The sequence below is a fragment of the Tetrao urogallus genome, assembly GCF_951394365.1.
Source record: "Tetrao urogallus genome assembly, chromosome: 6".
Classification (NCBI taxonomy): Eukaryota; Metazoa; Chordata; class Aves; order Galliformes; family Phasianidae; genus Tetrao; species Tetrao urogallus.
In genome coordinates this window covers 37,869,430-37,891,932 of record NC_136819.1, presented here as the reverse complement: position 1 = coordinate 37,891,932, position 22,503 = coordinate 37,869,430, and the positions used below count along the sequence as shown (strand labels likewise).

At 42.1% G+C, this 22,503-nt stretch overlaps 1 protein-coding gene across 1 annotated transcript; it reads left to right on the top strand.

Moving 5' to 3' along the window:
* Positions 1 to 744: 744 nt before the first annotated feature.
* Positions 745 to 16,544, top strand: FBXO33 (F-box protein 33; the record flags this gene model as incomplete). Its single annotated transcript, XM_079537198.1, has 4 exons — positions 745 to 1,256; positions 7,055 to 7,165; positions 11,748 to 12,433; positions 16,273 to 16,544. The coding sequence occupies 4 exons, from the start codon at positions 745 to 747 to the stop codon at positions 16,542 to 16,544; spliced, it is 1,581 nt and encodes a 526-aa protein (XP_079393324.1).
* Between the last annotated feature and the right edge of the window lie 5,959 nt (positions 16,545 to 22,503).

Here is a 22,503-nt window from a genome sequence, read left to right as displayed (position 1 = left end):
CCGGGCTCCGTCCCGGCACGGCGGCGGCCCAGCGGCCCCACGCGGCACTTTCTCCCCATGTCATTTCCGCAGAGCACTGAGCTGCGGGCGCGGTTACATTGAGACACTCGGTGACCTCAGGAGCCCTTTGACTCAGCGAGGTGGACCGGTTGAGCAGGCATTAAAATGAGGAGATAGACGCGTAGGAGCGGGACTGCCCCCCGCGGCAGCCTTCCGGGCTGGGGGCTTCGCCTGCTCCTGGCCTCGCTTGCCCTAGGAAGTCCGACGGGGCCGCTCGGACGGGTTCGAGGAAACGCCGCGCGTTTCTCTACACGCACCGGGGAGTATCAGGAGGTTTCGCGGCTCCCGAGCCACGCACCGCCTCAGGCTGAGGCCGCCGGGCGCGGAAGGGTTAACCCCCACCCCCACCCCACCCCACCCGCGGAAGCCGTAGGGCCGGGCCCGCCCGCCATTCGAACGGCGGCACGTTCCATTCCCGCCGCGGGGCGCCTGCCGCCCCCTCCGCCGCGCCTCCCCCGCTCTCCCCGCCCGCCCGCGGCGCGGCGCCTGCACACTCCACCCTCGCGACCAACGCGGTACGGCTCAGGCGGCGCCGCGCGGGCGGGGACACGGCCCACCTCCATCCGCACACCCGCGCGGCTCAGGGCGGTGGTAGAGCCCGCTCCTCCCCCGGCGGCGGCGCGGGTGGTGCGTCCCGGCGGCGGCCGCGTCCCGGCCGGCGCCCGCCCCCTCGCCTTGTCATTGATGTTGTTGTTTTTGTCGCAGGAGCCGCAGGCGAGGCCGGGGCCGCCGCCGCCTGTGGCCTCCGCAGCAGCAGCGGGGCTCGGGCCGGCGCCAGGAATGTCGGTGTGCGGGGAGGCGGTGGGCGCCGGCTCCCTGCCCAGCGAGCTGGTGGTGCACATCTTCTCCTTCCTGGCGGGCCCCGACCGGCTGCGGGCCTCGGCCGCCTGCTCGCACTGGCGGGAGTGCCTCTTCTACCCGGCCCTCTGGCCGCGCCTCCGCCTCAGCCTTCGCGTCTCGCCGGCCGAGCGCCCGCGCCTCGAGTTCCTCATGCGCAAGTGCGGCTGGTTCGTGCGAGAGCTGCGCGTCCAGTTCGCCGCCGACAACTACCCGAGCGGCGGGGCGGCGGCGGGCGAGGGCGCGGCGGTGGCGGCGGGCGACGGGGAGGCGGCGCCGCTGTGCCCGCGGTGGCTCGAGCTGCTGAGGACCTACCTGGAGCTGGTGCTGTGCGTGCTCAGCAGCGTTCGCAACAACAGGTACGGAGCGTGCCGCCGGCAGGGGAGGGCAGGGAAGGCGGCGACGGGGAACACAAAGGCCGCAGGGGTGCCTCGGCCTCCCCGGGGCGCGGAATGGGCGGGCAGCGGGGCTCCTCGGGCTGCGTGCGTGCGGGGAGCTAATAGGGGAGTTAGCGTCGGAGCGCTGGAGCGAGACTTCGTTTCTCCCTCACAAAAGCCGCCAAGAAGGCCGCCGGCCCCGGCAAGGAGCTCCCCTGTGAGCCGGGAATGAGGCCTGGCCTCAGCAGGAGGAGGTTTTTCTGGTTGCTTACTGTGAACGTGCTTCAGGCGTGTGGCGATTCCTCGATCCGCTTGAGCAGTGGATCCCTTTTCCCGTGCTCTGAGCTTAAAATGCGCTCAGATCGCACTTATTCTTTGGTACTCTGAGTCTTAATTTGCTCAGGTTGGACTTCTAAAATGAAAACGCTTGCTTTCTCTTTGCTTATCTTGCTAACACTCCCACACAGTATCTTTTAAAAACTCAGAGGTCATAATGCACGGCCTCCAGTCAGAAAACCAGACTGTGCAGTGAAGTCACAGTGTGTTGGGAAGCCGAGCAGGCTGCAGGATAGTAAGTGGCTATGTGCTTTCCTACCTGGCAGTGTACATCACCTGCTGGGGGCAAAGCGACCACCGCTAAATATTTTAGGGCATTTCTGTAGATAGTTGTTGGAAAACTATTGGTAGCTGCATTGTGGTACAGCCACCGACCCTGACCCTGAAACAGTTAAGAAGCAGCGTGAGGCCTTCACTTCTCCTCTGGTTTGTGTGGGGAAAGCTGAGCTTCAGCTCCTGGTTGGCGTTAAGGGAACACAAGTGCAGCATGCGAGGTCTCACTTTCGGTTCCTAGGCCCTGCGATGCCCGCAGGTACTTCCTGGGGGAACTGCAGCGGTTGGAGGCGCAAGTGTGCTTTTGGACACTGCCTGTGGGTCACAGCTCACCTTCATCTTGATTTGTTTCTTGCCTTGCGAATCCTCAGCCTGCAGGTTTAGCTGCCCTAATCAGTCTCCTCTTGCCTTTCAGAAGAAGCTTTCACTTTGCTGTTGAATCTTGGGGAAATTCAGCTGATGTCATACATGACGTCAGTTGATGGTTATCAAATCTGTTATAAATACCGCTAGGTGGATTTCAGCATTTTAAGTGGACAGTTAGAAGCTGCAGGAGATATTGTGTGAGAGATTCCTTGGGGAAAAAAAGTGAAATGCATTATGAGAATGGTTTCGGTGTGCTTCGCTTTTGGAAGAGAGAGATTTCATGGCGTTATCTCCAGCTAGTGCGTTAACACCGCCTTCTGAAGTCCTTTTTACACTTTTTTGTGTGTACAATGTGGCTGAAGACTGCATCAAAACACTTGGTAGTAGCAGTTGTTTCTTCAGTGGCTGTTCTCTGGTAGATAAGTGTAGTTCTGTGGTAGGTACGGATGAAAAGTTACCATCTTTGATAACATTTAGTGTCCCTGTATATTCTTGATGTGATCTGAAACAGCAGATCACTTGTCTGCTGCTGTTTGACTTTGGAATGAAAAATGTACCACCTGGAAATGCATAGTACCTGGTTATCACAGCAGACTTTTTTCAGTGAGCAACGGAAACATGCGAGGGGGATTTACGTGAAACAGATGTACATTCAGAATTACTTCTAGAATGAGCTTTTTTTCCCTCATAAGCAAGGTTTGGGTTTTATTTTGATACTTTTTTTTGGTTCTTGAAAAGTAACTATCCACAACCAGTTCGTTGACATGTAGAATGTTGTTGTCTTTTAGATTTTTTTAAGTGAAGCTTTTAGACAGAAATGAGATGGAAAGAAACGTTAATGTGAGTTAAGTTGCTGCTTGGTTCTGCTTCTTAGTTTACCTCTAAAGTGGAACCATTGTCACCTGCTCAGTGCTTCATTTTATTGGTCGGAGGACTGCAGTCAGTCGCTTTGTTTCTCTGCTTCTGTTTGCTCATCTGTAGCACCAGGGTGATTAATGATTTCTTTTTGTGCTTGCAGAATGTTCTTGTACACGTGATAGCTATTCCGATTTCCAAAATAAAGGAAAAAGCAATGTTTTTAACTTCTCCAGCAACTAAATTGCAGCAGATGCATTCCTTTTGGAACAGGGTTTGAAACAGGATGATTCTTTCATAGCTCCTGTCAGCCCTCCTGATAGCTTTTTGGCAGAGAAATCCAAAGGACTTCCATCTTACACTTAAGAGCTAGAGGGGGAGAAATCCACTTTAGTAAAATGGTGTGCTGTTTCTTAACCATGTAATCTTGTTGTATGATTTAAATCTGTTGTTAAACAATACAGCAACAACTTCCTCCTTTCAGGAAAAAAAAAAAAAAGTTCTTTAAATGAAATTCCTTGAGGATTTATAATACTGCAGGACTTAAGAAAAGACTAACAGAAGGACTAAAGGTAGTGCAACTTCTGGATGTCCTCTTGGGTACAGGAGAATGATGGTGTGCTTTCATGCAAATACAGTATTTTCTGTTAAGTCTCTGGAAAAGTATTTTGGAACAATCTTTGGTAATTCTGATAGAATTAAAGAGGTTGCAGATGCACAATTAGAAACCCCTGATAGCATTCTGATCGGTATTGTTGCTGGTAGTCGGCATCCACGGGTATGTTGAAGGTCTGTCTGGTGTTTGAGGCAGAGCTCAGGTCAACACAGCTCTCATTCTGTGAGTGAGAGCACATTATTCCAAAATACCACTCTCTTGGCACTGAAACCAAGAGGAGGAGCTCTGAAATTCTGTAATTTCTTAAAAAAAGAAAGTACCGAAGTGATGTCTGTAGTCTGTAGTGGTTTGTAACTTTTCCAGTTGTTGGACAACAAATGAAGCGAACTGGAAGTGCAGTATTGAAACTGATGATATTCTACTTTGTAATTAAAAATAAAATGTAGGGGGTGGCATCATGCAACAATATCAAGAGGGGCAAGTTGTTTCCTAGGGGTCCTTCAGGGATCTTCACCATCTGCACCATCACATGCTGCTCTTTGAAAACATAAGTTCTGGGAGGCAGGAAGGAGGGTGATGCTCTGTGCGAGTCTTTTTGGTATGGACTGGAGCTAGTTAAGCAGTCTTTGTTTGATCTTTGCTGTGAAACAAAAATGCAGATTATAGTAAGCTAAGGTGTCTTAGTGAAGGTATCTGCTTTGGAGTTGCCAAACATTTGTGAATCATTCAAAGGAGTAGACTGTGTCTGTATTTGAGGCTTTTTAAGAACTCTCTTCTATTAACTGTAGCGAGCAGCTGGCAACGACAAAACGAACCCCAACCAACCAAAAAAACCCAGGAATCTAGTAGGACAGTGTGTGCCTTATCGCTTTGTTCCTGCTGAATGTAAGCAAGTCTGTTGGGATTTTTTTTTTGCATTGCAGAATGGAGGATGGATGTTCAAGAAGGCACACCAAAACTGAAGATAGAGCATAGCAAGAAGCGTATTACTTTTAGTATACTTGCTGAGCTAGTGGAATACAAATAGTTATTATATGACAAACAAATACTAAATCCGAAAGAGAATGTTCTTTCCAAGCTATGTGCATTTGTAGTATATATAGTATTAAGATGCTGTTGTGACTTTCATCAAAAGAGGACAGTTAACTCCTAAATTATTTTATTTAAATAGCAGTGGCTTTACTAATCCAATGGAGTAAGGGTGAGAGGTGAGCCAGATGCCACGGAGATTATATTGTCTACAGTAGTGACAGATCTAATACTGAATGGAACTCTGATCACATTTTTTGATGGTTGTAACTATGCTGTGAGTGGAAGAGTAATCAGATGTTTTTGCTGCTTAAATAGTAAGGTGGAAAGCTTTTACTGTGTCTCTATAGTGTGTAGAATGGCAGTGAGACAAATGCAAGCAAACTGTGTGAGGTACTTGTAAATGGTGTTTTGTAAGCCTTATTGCTTATAGGCTCTGAAAGTAACACTGCAGCAGCATTCACTGGGATCTGAGTAGCACTGAACAAGACCTGTGTGTGATGTGAATATGCAGGTGAATCAGAATTGTTCGAAAGATTGCATTTTGTCTTAACTCTCAGAATTAAGTCACTGAGATCAGAAGGTTATGATTGTATAATTAGAATATTGGCTGTGAAGACTGCCTCTCACACCTGATAGATGTTTCTGCTGACTTTCCTGTGTACCAGGCTTTCCTCAAAATCTGTGGGAGACAGAAGAGCACAGAATACTCTCAGTGGTGTTGCCACAGTCTTGAGATTGCCCTGCCATACTTACTCTTCAATGTGATCAGGCATTGACTTAGATGTGGAGAATATTATGCATGTGGACAGGGCTCAGTTATGTTTAAATACCATCATTACAGCAGTCCTGTATTTCGAATAATTTAATGTGTTTTGATTTCTGAAATGGCTGTAAAATCTAGGTGCTTTGCTTTGATATTTGACTTGATAGGAGCTTGTGGAGCTTTTAAAGTCATTCAGTCAGCCATAGAAGAAAAGTAGGAGATGTGACAGTGGCTAGATTTGAGCAAGCAGCTCTGTGGTTATTTAATGCAGGAACTTCAAACAGGTCCATAATTATTTGCAGTGGATACCTATTAGGTTCAGACTTAAAAAGGTAAAACCTTGACTCCTTGTCACCTTCTGCTCATCCTGTGGAGGTAGATAACTGGCACCAGAGCTTCCCTAGGCTTTGAGCTTCGTGACTGTATTGTGTTTTCCTAAAAGCTGATCTGCACTATTAGTGTATGACTAGTAAGTCAGCAGAAGTAAGGATTTCTATGACTTTCTGAATTGTCAGCTGCCAGTTAATTGGCATCTGCTAATTAAAGATGAATTTTACTCTCACAGCCATTTGCGATTTTGCTGTGTTCATTTCCAAGGGCAAAGTTTTCCTTGAATGTTTGGAAGTAAATCTAACTTACTGTGTGTATAAATAAATTTAAAAACATCCAGAAAGATCTTTCGTCAGTTAGAAAAATGCAGCAACAACACCCTGAAAAGAAATACTGCAAAAGAAAGCTGCTCTGAAACTGCTGTCATTTTCATAACTTCTGCTTGATCTTCTTCAAGGCATAGGAAAGATGCAAGTCACAGGAGTGAACTGTAGTGGGGAATGAGAATCTGCCTGTCTGTCTGTCTAACACACTAAGACAAGTCCAGCATAAAACTAGAGGTAGTCTTTCACTTCTTAGGTATTACTTCTGAAAATTGTATCACAATGGACAAATAATCCTCTTCTGTTGACCAATGTCAGAACAGCTTCCACTACTTTGATGTAACGGAAATCAAACACTGACTGGGATTGCTGGGATCTTTTGCTCAGCTTCCATCAGAAGCTTGTGCTGCCTCAGCTGCTGCATGTTTGGGCCCCCCGTTCATAACCTGGCTACGATACAGGAGTGTTCAGGAAAGGCTTCTCACAGTTGTATTCTGTTAGTGCTTTGAACACAGCATTACATTTGAAAAGGAATAGATAGCTGATGTTTCTACCTGTGACGTTATGTGCCCACATTCCAAGAATTAAAGGGAACGAGAAAGTACTGCAGGAAGTCGGCTTTATGGTGGTGGCCTCTGTGGTCACTGTAAGCTGACGTTTGCTTTACAGCTAGAATCACCAGTTTGTACATCCCTCCTCCCCTCTATGCTTTGGTCTCTGTTTAGCTCCAAACGTGCCTGTACTGCAGGACAGTAGGATGCTTCCCAGAAGAGTTTACGTGTTCTGTATAATAATGTGTTCTTACTACTGTTTTTGTCTTATCCAGAGTGTTTCCTTACAGTGTTTTTGTTTTGTATACAGATCCCTTTTTGTTTTGTCATTGCAGGAACCTCCAGAAGTTAAGTCTCTTTGGGGATATAAGCATTCTGCAGCAACATGGAAGTATATCAAACACATACCTCGGCAAGGTTGACCCCGATGGCAAAAAGATTAAGCAGTAAGTTATATTTTGTAAACTGTCAAATATGTTAAAACAATACGTATGAGTTTTTCATGTCTGAAACAGGGACTGAGAAAGCTTCACATTTTTTTATTGGGTGAGAATCAAAATTCTTAAGTTGAATTTGTTTTATTTCTAGTATTTGCATGAAATACTCTGGTTTTGTGGTCTTCTTTTAGGTGGGAATCCTTTCTTTCATTTTTATATTGTGCTCTAGAAACAACTTCTGTTAAAACAAGAGGAGGGACAGGAATCTTAACAGTACATTTACTATTGCTATACATGGAAAAAAATATACAAGGAGCTCATCTGATGTATTTACTACTGCATGTCCTCAATTCTTGTTGAACTTAAAAGAGGACATAAGCACCAAGAACTTATTTTAAGTTGTATCTCAAAACTAGGTTAGGTATTTGTAGGATTCCTGTAAGATCTTAGCTCACAGTGTGCTTGTTTAGTCTCAGAGGTGTATTTTAGCTTGCCATAATTACACTGCTGTACAGTCTTTGAATGCATATAATCAGAATACCTGGTCTGTGCTCTTTGGAAATGGTGCAAGACAAATTTAAAAGCTACTGACATCTGGAATCAATTATCCCAGAAGAGTTATGCTAAGTTAAATAGTTTATTAGTTCTGCTAAAACTTTCCATATAGATAAATCTTGGATACCTTCATTTTAATTTGTGTCAGTGTAAACATCGTCTGGGTGGCTTGAGAATAAGTACAGCTATTCAAGATCTTTCCTGTTTATTTTAAATGGTTTTAGAACTAGTATGAATATATTGTCAGATCAATGTATGTATGAGAGTGCAACTATCAAACTAAATGCTCGGTCCTTGCACATCAGAGTACATAGAGATGTGCATTTTTCTTACCCTGTTATGCTTAGAATGCAGAATTCAGCGTAGTTTAAGCTCCTGTTCAGCATATGTACTGTCTGCAGGTAAAAAGCCCTTTTCTTATCTTTTGTGAAAACAAATATGTAATGAAATCATTGTCCTGAGGCTTAGAGAGAGCCATCGAAGCAAGTGTTTACTCAGCTGAGCATACGGTTCAATATTTCTTTGAACTAATAACAAAAATTGCTATGCATACTTCATAGCATAAACAATTCAAAATTAATTTATTATCTGAACTGAAATTAGTCTTTCACATAGTTACTGACCTTTGCATGTTTTGGAATGAGGAAACAAATGCTACCTCTTCTTTGTTTTATGAACTAAAGCAGCGTGTTTGGAACCTGCTAGTTCTTTTCTAAATTAGATGAAAGTTGGCAGTGGATCATCAGCACTAACAACATTACTTTACTTCAGGAAGTAAATCTTTGTCTTTGTAGTCTTGCCTTTTGCATGTTTGGATGTTTGCATCAGTTAAGTTACAAAACATGGGTGCAAATAGCTAACACTGAAGGATATTGAGCAACCTGTGGAGACAGTGTTAATAGTGGCTGAGGATTTTGGAACCTGTGTGGTGGTAAATGTTGCTGTCTCTTTTGGAAGCTTCCTACAATTCAAACAGTTAGAGAAGAAAACATGACACTTCCTCAAGTCCATAGCATGGAACTGAATGTAACGGACCTTGGGTGGAATCTCAGCTGGCACAGAGCCATTAGGCCGTTCCCCAGTAAAGACTAGCTGTTGCTCTGGGGGAAGAGGAGGCCTTGGGTTACGTTTCCAAAATCATTCTCTTGCAGTGGTCAGCACATACAAGAAATGTGTTGTTTTCATTTGTCTTGAGCAGAGCAAAGCAAAGGCAGTTTAAAGTATCTGCTTTCTGAAATCTGCTTTCTGTGTTTGTTCCATGTGTTTCAGATAGTTTTGTTTCCAAAAGAACCAGTTTTAGCCTCTTGCATTAAACAGAACGTGTTGACTGATACAGTTTTTAAGCAAATGAGCTCCATATAGGTTTTGTTATTAGGTTTACTTCCTATCCAGGGCCACCAGTGCTTTTCTGTACCAGCAGTTGTAGGCTGATGGGGAACATCCCCTTCACTGCTCTTCACTGGGAGCAAAACTAAGTATGCTTGTTGAGACATTGAGACTGTTCTAAATTGCTTTCTTGCATATGCTGGGCTTTGATTATATTTTATGTTTGTGTTTGAAACCATGCTTACACTTACATTTTCTAAATGAGCCTTAAGATAGTCACATACATGCTAGGATGAATTTCATACAACATAGTATGCAGTTGAAGTGTGGTTGTAAAATAGGTGTTAATTTCCAAGAATTCACTTAGTGTGTTCTAGAATTTAGACACAATTCAAACTGTTTTTGCAAACTCCAATTAGATGCAGTCTAAAATGAAAAATAGGATGTGTGTAAGAATTTACAGGGAAGGAATAAACCCTTATTAGGGTGATGGAAAGATGTATTTGAAATCTGTTAAACTAAGAGCCTGCAGTTTTTATTGTTCCTTCTGTCTATCCTCATATAAAGCAGACATTTAAAGCAAGCTGAAAGCGGTCATTGCTAAATATATACTGCAGTGCTGGATCTCTTTTTTTATTATTAAATTGGCAAAGAATTAGAGGAGAGGGTCTGGAAAGTTTTCTTAGGACATACAGATGGGTAACCTATCAGCATGAATCTAAATACGTGTATAAATACTTAAATAGAAAGTTACATAGCATTAAATCAGTATCAGTTTCCAGTTCTGCGAGTATTAGAACAGTGCTCTTGTAAGCCTAGATGCTTAAATCTTATCAGAAGCACAACTTAAACAAGACTTCAGTGCAGTGAGGTAGATAGTAGTATTTGACAGAGCGTGTCAAAATTGATTTGTCATCTTGTGAATTGTTCTATAAGCTGTTACAAGCACTAGTGTTGCTTGGACTGTTGCAGAGCAAAGACTACCATTGCTGTAAATGTTGTGTCTTTCCTAGGTACTGTGATGGCAGTGGGGAGGAAAGCACGTACAAACAGGGAGGAGGATAAATGAGGATTGGTCTGTTAATTTTCTTAAACACCAGGACTATGTGACATCAAAGGTGGCAGGTCAAGTGAAAGCAAGAAAAAAGGGGGATAGTACTGCAGAGTTCTTTGTAGTTGGATGTTACAGTTGCGAAGGGTTGGCTCAAAGAGGAATCTAGGCACATTGCTGGAAGTGAGGCCCCTGAGGGTTACTGCAGACCGGAAGCCACCTCTGGCTCAGGAGGTGAGAGCTGAAAGCTTTTAGAGAGGGGAAAATCTCTGAGAAGCATGACTCCGTGTTTCCCTTGTTCTCTTTCCTCTTTTTATGGTGTTTGTGCTTTTCTGCTGTCAGTCACGATATGGAGCCTTTAGATTTGCCTGGACATTATCTTGAATATAGATATGGGGATAAGAATAATAACTTTGTAGCATTGTTTTGAGCATAGATGTGAATGTTTGTGTGTGTTATTCAACAATAAAGGAGAAAGAGGTCTATGGAAAACATTGCTTGATTTGAGGCACATAAATTCCTGCTAGGTTCCTACTGGATGGATTTGCCTTATTTCTTCAAGTCTCAGACCTGTCATAGCCTAGCTCAGTTGCTTCCCTTAAATGCTGATTTTGCCTTAGAGCTGACTGAAATTTGAGATTAGACTCATCTATATTTGCAGCCTAGTGTGTATATGCTCACTGAACATGTTTGGGCAGAGAGAGATCATTTGGATCCCTAACAGCTGTGGGATGAGGACTGGAAAACTGTTTCTTTTGAGGAGGTTGGTAAAGTAGGACTGTAGTATTGGTATTTGGTATTCAAATCTTACCTTAAAATACCTTTTTGGATTACATATCTAACTTAAAGAACATTTTTGCATTTAGAACAACCTAATAGGAGCTGTAGGAGATAGGAGAGGTGGGATGCATAAGAGGAAGTGTGTAATAATCATACAGTGCTATATATCACATGAGGACTCTGATGGTGTTAGAACTGCCTCCCACTGGTGATCTGGGATCAAAATGTCACCAGATCCAAGCTACTCCTGTAATGTGTCAAGCTCTTGACACTGAAAAATCCAGTCAGCTGTATGTTCAGAATTGTTTCAAGAATATCATGTGTTTGTTCTTTACCCTTCAATGGGGAAAATCAAGCAATAGATTTTGGATTATTCTAACATGGAGAAACTTAATTTTTATTCAACTTTTCAATGAAAATGACTTTTTGTCCATTTTAATTTGCAGTTCTAGAGAGGCTGGCTAACAAATACGAGAAGCTGTTTTTAAAAACATGGTTATTGCTTTTAAAAACATTATAGGTTTTCTTATTTGCATAACCTTAATGCAGTTGTGGGAAGGTGCTAGGATACGTGCTGAGAAGTACGAAAGGAAGATTCATAGTGCAGCACTGCAACTGAACAATGAAGTGCGTTGTTTTTTTTTGGTCAGGATAGTTTACAGTTCAAACATTTGAAGTGCAGTGAAGGCTGAAGTCAGCAGCACGTTGTGTTCTAACCTTTGTAATTGCCAATAAACTGATGGTAGTACCTTTAGGATAAAGCCATAAATAAAAAGGGGAAGGAACAATTCTTCAATGGGGAAAAAAAATAGACTGATATGCAATTGGTAACACTAAACCATGTTTAACAGCATTGTTATCTGTTTTGTTTACTTACAGAATTCAGCAGCTGTTTGAAGAGATACTGGGCAACAGCAGGCAATTGAAATGGCTGTCCTGTGGGTTTATGCTGCAAATAGTAACTCCCACATCATTGTCGTCCTTATCAAACCCCATAGCCAACACCATGGAACATCTGAGCTTATTGGACAACCACATCCCTGGTAACACCACTCTCATCACTGCAGTTGAATTGGAGCGCTTTGTCAATCTGCGTTCGCTCGCTTTGGATTTCTGTGATTTTACAGCTGAAATGGCAAGAGTCCTGGCTGACAGCAACCATGTGCCTTTGCATCGACTGTCTCTCCTGGTCCATAGCGTTTCCATTATGCACAAGTCATTGGACAGTATGCCAGAAGATGAGAACTGGAAGGCGCTGACGCGCAACAGCACCAATCTTCGGGTCTATATCATGGCTTTTGATGTAAAGAGCGATGATATGTTAAGGATTCTTAAGCCCAGTATTCCCCTAGAGAGGATTCACTTTGACAGCTACATCACTTGTGTTTCTGGAGCTGTTGTTGACCTCATATCCAGGCAGTATGATAAGTTCCTCACTCATTTTATACTAATGAATGATGTGATAGATATGTCTGGCTTCCCAGATCTTAGTGACAACCGGAACGAAGATCCACTTGTCTTATTAGCCTGGAGGTGCACGAGGCTCTCTCTCCTAGCTGTTCATGGTAGGTAATATGTTGTGTGAGCACGGTACGTGACTGAAACACTTAGAATGTTCCAGCTTTTCTAACTGTAATGAGCTTCTGTAAGAGTCATGTTCAAGAGTCTGCTGTGTGGTCACTATACAAGCTGTTGTAGTTCATACTGGTATTTTCACGTTTGAAAATAGGAAATTTGTGTGTTTACTTATCTTAAATATACTTGTAGCTTATGAAATTTGGATGAGAGATCATGTAGGATTTTGCGACTGGTCACAGAATCGAGCACTAAGAGCTGAGTGTTCCAGGAGGCACAGTGCAGGTTTCCTCCATGTGGCTAGGTATATGGATGTGAATGCTGCAGAAGCTTGCTGTGTGTGCCATGAGGTCACAGGCTGTTAAGATTAGATGATTGTACTTCCTGTTTGTGTAACTAACACAGGTTAAGTGCCTTGTGACTGAGGGGAAGGAAGTCTGTTACCAGCTTGGTAACACTGGCAGCAGATGAAGGTGGTGTGCAAAATTTGAGACCTCCCTACTTGAAGTGTGGGGGAGAAAAATATAATGTGGAAGAGGTTACCGTGCTGAGTGCATTGATTTCACTGGTAATACTATAACTAGATTTATCTCACCTTTTTGCTGTGTAATTGTAAATCAAAAAGAAGTGCACGCTTACATTCAGCTTTATTAGAAGTTAGAATCATTTGGCGCATTTTTAAGGCACCTGAAACTGAAACGGTGCAGAGTGGTTGTTTTGGTTTGTGCTGGAAGTGGCTTACAAAGAGCGAGCTTGCTGATGCATGAAGGAGTTAAGGGATGACTCTGTTCTGTTACGTAAGAATGAATGGCCATTTCCTCAGGCAGCTTGCAGGAATAAATCTCCAGTTACTCAGCACAAACAGGAGACATCTTCAGCAGCAAAAGTGGTACATTCAGATCTCAGCTGAAGTCAAAAAGTCCTGCTGTATCCTCCCCTTACAGTTTCACAGATTGGCAAATGACCATACCACTCAGTAAAGGTGGATTTTAGCAGTTTCTCTAACACTAAATTGAAGTTTCAGGGCCTTTTAGAATAAATAAATAAAATCCATTTACCTTCTTCCTACAACAGGAGAATCTCCTAATACATTATTTGAATTCAAAAAGATGGTAAAATACCTGTCTATAAGCTAGTGTGTCACCTGTTATCAGTGCACAATATATTACTCTGTGCAGAGTGTTGGGAAGGCAAACACTTTTTACAGTTTTTGTATCAAAGGATTGTTACTGCATCTTCTGTGGAGATTTTTGTATACCTGGGAGAGAGAATGGCCAGACATCAACCACACACTGATGTTGAAATTCAGAATTCAGATTCTTTTCCCCTTCTTTTCTCTCCTCTTTGTAGATCAAGTTTGCTAAGCTGCTTGTAAGTTACTACTAATTTTCTTAATTCTTATTTTTACTTTTTTAAGTTGTGAGTAGGACTTCTCTGTTACTGTAGTATATGCATCTTTCTTCTTGAGTGCTAACACTGAGAAGAATATGGCTAGGAAGAAAGATCTAGAATGCTGTGGTGGTTAAATATAGCATCTTATTCTCACGCTTGCTTTTTTTTTTTTTTTTTTTGAGATTTATCTAATAATGGCTTCTTGTGCTCTTGTTACATTTCTTGTGATGCTACCAAGCTTCCTTTAAGAAAGAAAACTTTAAAAAAAAAAAAAAAAGCTATATTTGTTTGAGGAGCCATGATTGGCTCAATTTTTAAGTGCATGGGTTTCTTTTCGTTAGATGAGAAGCAGTTATTCTTCAGTTTCTAATATTTTTCAGAGATTTTCCCTCTTCTGCTTTTAGTTTACTCTGGAAAAGTCTTTGATCCGTGCTTAGCTTTGGCTGCCACTTGGCACTGACAAAAGGAGGGAGAGAGAACGTGTCTGAAGGTCTCTCTTTCTTGGATACCTCAGGAGCATTTTCTGACATCTGTGCGAAGTCGTATCATCGTCCCACCAAGGTGGCATCATTAGGAGCACAGGAGAGCCGAGCCAAGGATATTAACTGCTGCTGGCAGCATGTAGGAATGGTGTGAGTGTGTTGTCTTTGGAGATGGGGATGGTAGAATAGGCAGTGGTATGATCTGGCCATCCGCAGGGCCTGAAATCCTTAATTTAAAAGAAAGACATTTCATGTGGAGTTCCGAGATATTTTGTGCTGTAAATGTGTTGTATTACCTGTGTAATCCTCAGTGTTATTCTATGTCATAGCAAAGCTAAAGCTGACATTTGCACCAGCAAGGGAAAACCGCTGTTCATGGTGTGTTTGATACTTGTAAGGAAGCGATTATTCCTTGTTACCTCTGGAATACTTCAGCTGAGCAGAGGCTTCTTTGCTGCTGGAAAGTTCCTGAGAAACTTGAGGCAAAACTTTTGAAAAGAAGATTTAAGATAAGATTAACTGGAAAAAAAAAAATCTGGCAGTGAAAAGTTACAGCAAAAGCCGTGTACCTGAGCCCCAGGTGGCACAGGGGATTCAACCACAGTTGTTGCCCCTTTTATTCTTCATGGCTTTTTTTTTTTCCATTACCTTTCTTTACTGTCAAAATGACTGAAGGTATTGTGAGCTCCTTCAAGGCCTGAGAGGAGTGTAGGTCACAGAAGTGCAATTTTCCATTGGGTTTTATGTCCTACAGCCTCACTGACAGCGTTATCTTTTGATTCTCTTGTGCCTGCAGGTAAAGCCTCAGCAGATGAGAATTGCAGGAGTTCATACATTCTAAATGGTTGATGTCTTAGAAATGAGCCAGAGACACATTTGTGGGGTTCCTTGTTCAAAAACTACTTTGAGCAAAATATCTGTAGGAGTTTTTACAGACAAAAAGTTGGGGAAAAAATATACATGAAAATTTCTCCTTTCTTTAATCTCTCTACAGTTTTCCTCATTCTTTAATCAGGTGTCATGATAGTTCATGATGTAGAACATGCTTATTGCCTTCCTGAAGACCAAACCATGGCTGGTTGTTATTCCTCCAGCAGCATGCTTTCCCAGTTCTGATACTGCACAGACGGCAGCTTTACTTAGACTCTTAAGTGTGCATTTGCCCAGGAGGCACCTGGGAGAATGATGATGATGAAGGCAGAAATGAGCCTTTTTGTTTTGCAATGGAAGGGCTGACTTGCAGAGCTTTCAAAAAAGGGAAGTTCCCAAATACTCTGTGTTTTGCACCTGGACAAGGAAGAGCTTAGCCAAGATACAGAAAACTAGCAGGTAACTGCAGAGTAAGTGTTTTGGAAGAGGGATGCTAATACACAGTAATTGGAAGAGAGGGAAGGTTTATAATTATGTTTAATCTCAGGTAGAATAAAAAGATATATGTAGATTTTTTTTTTTTTTAATTTTTTTTTTTTACAGTGGTGGGACCTGCTTCCTGGAGAGGCTTCTGTTCTGTTTATTTTCCATCAAGTCTACCTCTAAGGCAATAAAAGCTAACTCTGGTTTTCTCTCCTAGCAAAAATACAGATTTAAAATAGTCCTTTTATATATCCACTTTAAATAGTTGATTAGTTGCTTCTTTGTGATTTATTTATAAGTAGGTGACAGAAGGTTTGATATTGTAGTTACAACTTAACTTGTACCAAAGAAGTTGATACAAACAGTGAAACAATTCAATACAGAAAAACTTTGAACTAACTGAAATTATTCTGATATTTCCTTATTATAAATGTAAAATTGAACTTTCCTACTTGCAACCAAAGCTGAAATTGGGAGGGGAATTCTGCCAGACACAAGATGACAAAGTAAGTTGGGAAGGATTTTAAGATGATCTGACATTAAATACTTCCATAAGAAATGCCGTACTGCAAAATTACACAGCACTTTTTTTCCCCCTACAGGTTACACAGTTTGGGCTCACAATCTCATTGCAATTGCTCGTCTTCGTGGCTCTGATCTGAAAGTGCTGGAAGTCACAGAGGAAAGCATTGATTTTGACCAAGGAGAGCTGGCCGACCAGGATGTGGATCCAGTACATAATCTCATTGAGCAAGTATCTCTCGGGTTGGGTCGACCTTGGCATGCAGTCATGGACATAGAGCTGCTCAGTGTCTTCACTGAGCCAACTCGTCATTTTTACAGAGAGATGCAAAGCTTCAGTGAAGGCATTTAGCTCCTTATTTACAGTTCCTGTGGTTACATATGCAAGTAGGGTCCTATTATGTTTTGTTTTTTTTTTTTTCAGTAGCGTGAATTAACCCCTTTTGTGCTGTGTTTAATCAGTATTAGCTATATAGAATTACATATGTGTATTCTACTTCTTGATCAAAGAACGTAGTCGGGTATTGGTTTAGAAGCTGAAAGTGGCAGTGTTTAGGGTTTTCACGGTTAATGGACTTGTCTACCAAACCTTACAGAGAAGCAGCCAAAGGCTGTCTGAGGTTGCCGGCTAACTTTATTTTTATTGAGTAACTGCATTTTGAATTATTTTTGCTATTATATCGGAGTTCTGTGCTCAGGAGCCAGCTGCTTTTGATATCCATATCCATAGCCCAGTGGATTTCTATGCTGTCATTGTTTGCTTAATCTGGTAGCATGCTACTTAATAGGCTTAAAAGGAAGAGAGGTCTATCCAGGGCTGTTCGTTGTTAGACTCTCGCCTTGCTTCATTTCACATACTGGTTCTGAAGCATGCCCTGCTACCGCTCCCAGTTCTCCTTGGCTGTCAAGCAGTGCTGCGAAACACTCGCTTTTCAGATAGCCGTACTTGCAGATTCACTCCATGCTCCATGGTGTTTCGAGTTCTTTGTGTAAACTCCTCCTAGTTTATTCTCATCTTCTGTCGTGTTCCTCAGAAGTTAGCTTTGGGCCAAAGTTTAAGAGAGAAAAACTAGGAAGTGCACTCCGATGAGGTAGAAGCATAACAGTAAAGGCTTCAGTATAAAGGTATACACCTGCAAACAAACATTAGTCGTGAAATCCCTAGCAACTAAGTCACTGGATTTTCTCTGTCAGCGCCTGTGTCAGCTGCCAAAGAATAGATTAAAAACGAAGAAGTGCCCACATGCTGGCAGGGGCAGGCCAGCTTCTGGCCAGCCAGATACTGCTAGATTGTAATATATAAGGTCGAATTTCGACCTGTGGTACACAGCTGTGCTGTGGCTCAGTCAGCAACCTCAGAACTCTTTAACAAACATGCACCTGTTTCACTGTGAATAGTGAATGTAAAGGAAGGAAAGGAAACAAATACAAAGCTTGTTCTATCACAGGTATGAGCTGCTACGATGCATGAAGAACATTCCATGAAGTATGTTTTAAAATCTTGTTATATCTGAGAGGCTTTAAAAGCCGATTTAACTGTTTCAGGGCAACCGCGGTACAGACGTGGTCTCTGTGAGACTTCCACCTGACCCCAGTTTTAAGTGGTACGAATGTTGTGCATTTAATGTTTAAAGGACAGTCTGCAATAATAAAGTAAGTGGCCAACGTGGGTGCCCAGCAGTGCTGAGACCTGGCTGCTATATTGTAAGCTTTGGAAAACACAATTTATGCAACAGATGTCCAGATATGATTCTATTTATGGAAAAAGTTTATATGTGTTTTACAAATGGTTTTACCATCTTATATTAAAATGACCTTTTGACAGGTGTGCGCTGTTTTGTCTCCAGTGAGCACATACCATGCGGATTTTATATGTACATCAGTAGAGTGAATCCACTGGCACAGTGTGTGTATATGCCAGATGTGGTGAGATTTTATCTTATAAATGTGATCAGATTAAAAAATAAACTCCTGACAGAAAATGTAAGGAAACCAGCTGAATGTTTGAATTGATGACTGATGTTGTATGGTTTATGTTAAATGTATATTCTTTTAATCAATAAATAAAGCATTAAAAATTGATCACTGTATAAAATATTTTGTTGTATCAGCATGAGAATTTCTAGACTTAAATTGCAATGATCATTCATAAGCTGTGTATAACTGGTAGCTCCCATTGTGTTTAGGTCAAAGAAAGAGTCTAAAATGTCATACAGCAGTTTCTTTTACTTGGCTGAATTTTGTCAATGTTTTTGGAGGGGAGGGGAAGGGTGCTTTGCTGAAGCTCAGACTACCAGACCAGTTAGCACAAACGATATATCACAATATGACTTACTAGACTGATACAGTAAACTGTGGATTGTAGAATATAGAAGACTATTTTGAGAAATTCCTGCATCCGTTGCAATTGCTTAAATCAAAATCTAATGTGATCTAGAAAAATGTGTAGTACTCTTTTTGGTGTCCCACTATTAAATAGATTATGAATACCCACAATGCTTCAGTTGACATTTTATCCGCACTCAGAGTACGTAGCTGTGTATTCTGAATGAAAATTGCAGATGTCTGATAAGCTGGTGGAGCTGCCGTGCCCTGCAGCGGCTGACTGTGCTGTGAGAATTGTTGGAGTGGCTGTTCAGTGTGTGCGTGCCAAGCACAGGCTTGGTTTGAGCTTCTGAATTTCATTTTGTGACAGCCCAAACCACTACCAGGCTGCACTGCTTCTCGGTTGAGCACTGTCCTAGATCTTGTAGCTCTGGCAAGCAAGAGCATTTAACAATTTGCTGGAGAGAGAAGTAGATTTTGCTGTGGGTAATAAGTAGATAAATATGACTACAGCTTTTAATTTTCCAGTAAAGTGAAATATCAGGACACAGTCGTGGTGCCTTTTGGGGCTCAGCTTCACAGGGGAGGTTTCTGTAGCAGTTAAATCTGACAGGGATGTTCAGCATCATCTGGGTCTTAAATGTGGCTACAAAGTGATAGAAGGATTTCTGGCAGCTCCCATGCAAATTGCTGAAGATGTCGTGTCCTCAGAGTTGCGGAATGTTAATTTTTTTTCTCTGCAGACTACAGTGTTTCTGTGCATAGCTGCATTATTTACTGTAGCTGGGACTTGTTTAGCTTCATTACTTCGATGTTTGTAGTCTGTTTTCTGATTTAAATTAGTGTAATGTTAAAAGGTGAGGTAAGGGGCAGGAGAGTTCTCTACCACTTGTCAGTGGTAGAGAAGCGTGCAGTCCTTTCACTATGCTGAAAATGGGCTGTCTCTATGGGGGTTAGTACTGTGGTGAAATACTAGGAAGTACTATGCTGCTAGTACTTCAGATGTGATTCCTCCTTCAGCTTGAAGCCTAATGTCTGAATATGGTTTGTGTTCCAGGTTGAATTCATTGTACTTAGTCTGTATACTGCAGTGAACCTTTGCTCTTCAAGTATAGGGATCTGCAAGGCGAGTGGCTGGAGAAACAGAGACCTTCAGCAGAGCTGGAAAGGTACACCTCTGGTTCTGTTTCCTTAGAAACAAGTAACAGTTGGCCCTTTCTGGGTGGTTGTGCATTTAACACTAGTTTGAATTAGTGGTACCAGGATGAAGGGATTCAAATTAAAGCAGCTGTAAATCAAATGGCGGGCAAGTTGGTCCTAATGTAGAAAATACCACTCTACTTTGAGAGGGGCCAGAGGAGCTATGTGAAATTGCTTCGAGTTTGCATAATCCCAACAAGAATTTTTTTTTCTTTTTGTTTTTCCTAAAAAGACGGGGGTGTTAAGTTAGTCTTGTTGCATTTTGGATTTAGCAGCAGGAAGTTGGAACACAAGCCCTTCATTGTTACAGCCCATTGCTCCTTCCCAGTGGGGGGAGCAGGGATTTCCCTGCACACGCGCTCATGTGATCCTGCTCAGGCAAGCTTATGTAACCCATTTCGTGAACTACTCTGTCCTACTTCCTGGTGCATAAATATGAGCTTATTTTCGTTGCTTGCCTGCAAATGCAACTTTGGGATACTGCTGGAAAAAAAGAAAAAGTGCCATTCTGTTTGCAGGATGCTCCAATCCATGCCTGTTCTGTATTATCTTTAGTCCAGTTAGCTTTCATTTTGCCTGCGGCTCCCTGCCATTGTGGGCATGGAGTCCACTGTTTTGGTGGAGGAACAATTGTATTTTGAAGACAGTTAATTATAAGCTAAAACAAATATTTAGCTCTGCATCTGTTCAGATAATGGAGCTACACTTACAAGTACTTTTGGGATTAAAAAAAAAGAGTTTGTTCTCTTGGCAGTATTACCAACATTAAGGGCCTCGGTGACTTCGGCTGTTTTCTACACATGGGGTTATTGGCTGACAGTTGGTGCTTCTGGCTGTTCTTAGGGCTGATGCAAAGGTGGATGTATAAGCTGGACAGCTGCTTTTAGGGGCCTGGTTAAGTCCCACAGGCCAACTTAGAGCCTCTGGAAAGCAAATCATGGCTAAAAGTGATGCAACAGCTGAACTAAGCTAAACAGCAGTTAAAGATTTCAATACACGAACCTTTCAAGTGCCTGCTGCCAGTTTTCATTGGCCAGTAGCTTAAATAAAGGGCTTATCTAAATGCCTTTGACTAAATTAGAAAGAATAAAGAAATAGCAAGGAGGAGCCATGGGGCAGTTCTGCAGCCAAAATAAGCCTATGGGGAAATAAGGTTAAGAGCAGGAGTGTTGCAGAAAGAAAAGCTCACTTTGCAGACTTGATCTAAGCAAGCAGTTACAAAAAAAAGTGTGCTGGAGCTTTCTGGAAACTTCTAATTATGGGGTGTGGTAGTTTGTGAGAGTAGAGCAAGTGTACAGAGTTGGTTAACATTAAAAACTCTTTTCTGTGTGTGTGCATGTATGGAGAATGGGGGAATGGCAGCTTGCTGCCCACTGCTGCTACTCTAAGTGGAGCCTTAGCTAAAAACAGTTTTTCTGTTTTTTAAAGGGTTCCTTACCAGATGACTGCACTGTAATTACATGGTTTTCAAGTTGAAGTGTGTTAGAGCCTTAACAACACCAACTGACAAGAGCCAGCAGCTTCTAGCAGGGGCCTTTAGACTGTATGACAGCAGGTAAATATGGAGCAAGGCTCTGTTCTGATACAGCCTGTCACCTTAATGAGAATCTGTGCCCTGGTTGCAGGAAGGCTGCTTTGGCTGCTCTAACAATCACTACCATGGGGCAAGAAACAAAGAGATGACACTTTTTTTGTGTTCTTCAGTTCTGCTTTTTTTTTTTTTTTTTTTTGGTGAAACTTAACACTCACTACAAAGTGTGTATGGACACAATTCTAAAACCTTTTTCTAGCCCCTAAAACAATTATGTTTGGGTTTCTTTTAAATGCACGTTTGTCTTAGCAGCATGTTCTTGACAACTTCTGTTGCTTCCCTTTTGCAAAGTATGTTGGTTATACTTGCTTCTGTGCTCTTTCCAGGCAAGAAAGGAATTTTATCTTTCTTTGCTCTTTCAATTATCTGTAATATTACATGGTTACAGAAGTCTCCTACCATGCTGTATGGCTACTTGGTTGATAAATGCTGATGGCTCTCCAGCCGTGCAGAGTTGAAAGAATGAAGACTGGGGGGAGTGCTTTTGTTTTTTTGTCCCTTGTTAGTGTTAGAACACTGTTAAACTGAATTCATGCTGGGACAGTAAAAAAGCAAACAAAAAATACTAACTAGGACTTCAGCTGCTGTTTACCGTGGCCACGCATCTAACAACAATTGTCTGGTGATGCTGAAGTATCACATACAGTTGTAAGATGGTAACTCCTTGCTTTCACAGCATCTTGCCTTACAAAAACAGAACACCTGCAATGAAACATACCTTAGGCTAGCAGTTTTCAATGGTGATAAGAGTTGCTTCACATTTCCTTTCCTTTGTGCCACAGTGGTAAGTCGCTGGCATCTGCCATTCTGTGAAGCTTTCTCAACTGAAAGATCACCTACAAGTCATTAACAGAGTATGTACGTAGTTGGGTTCCTCTTCCCTTCCCTAAAACTTTCCTGTTAACGTGGTACTACACAAGTATTTATTTCATTTCATCATCTTTACATTTTATTTATTAAGTTTTTTTCACATTCTATTCATCGAGCAAGCATCAGTTTTAGCATGCAAAGCTTCCCTGTACAGCTAAACAAGGACAAAGCAGCTGCACTTTTAAAATAATTCACATTATTTAATTTTATATACCTCTGAAGAGATCACCCAAATAAGAAATATTTAATTTAAAGTGACTACTGTACAATGGAAATCACTTATTCACAATATTTGTAGTTATATTTTGTTCTCTATTTACAAAAT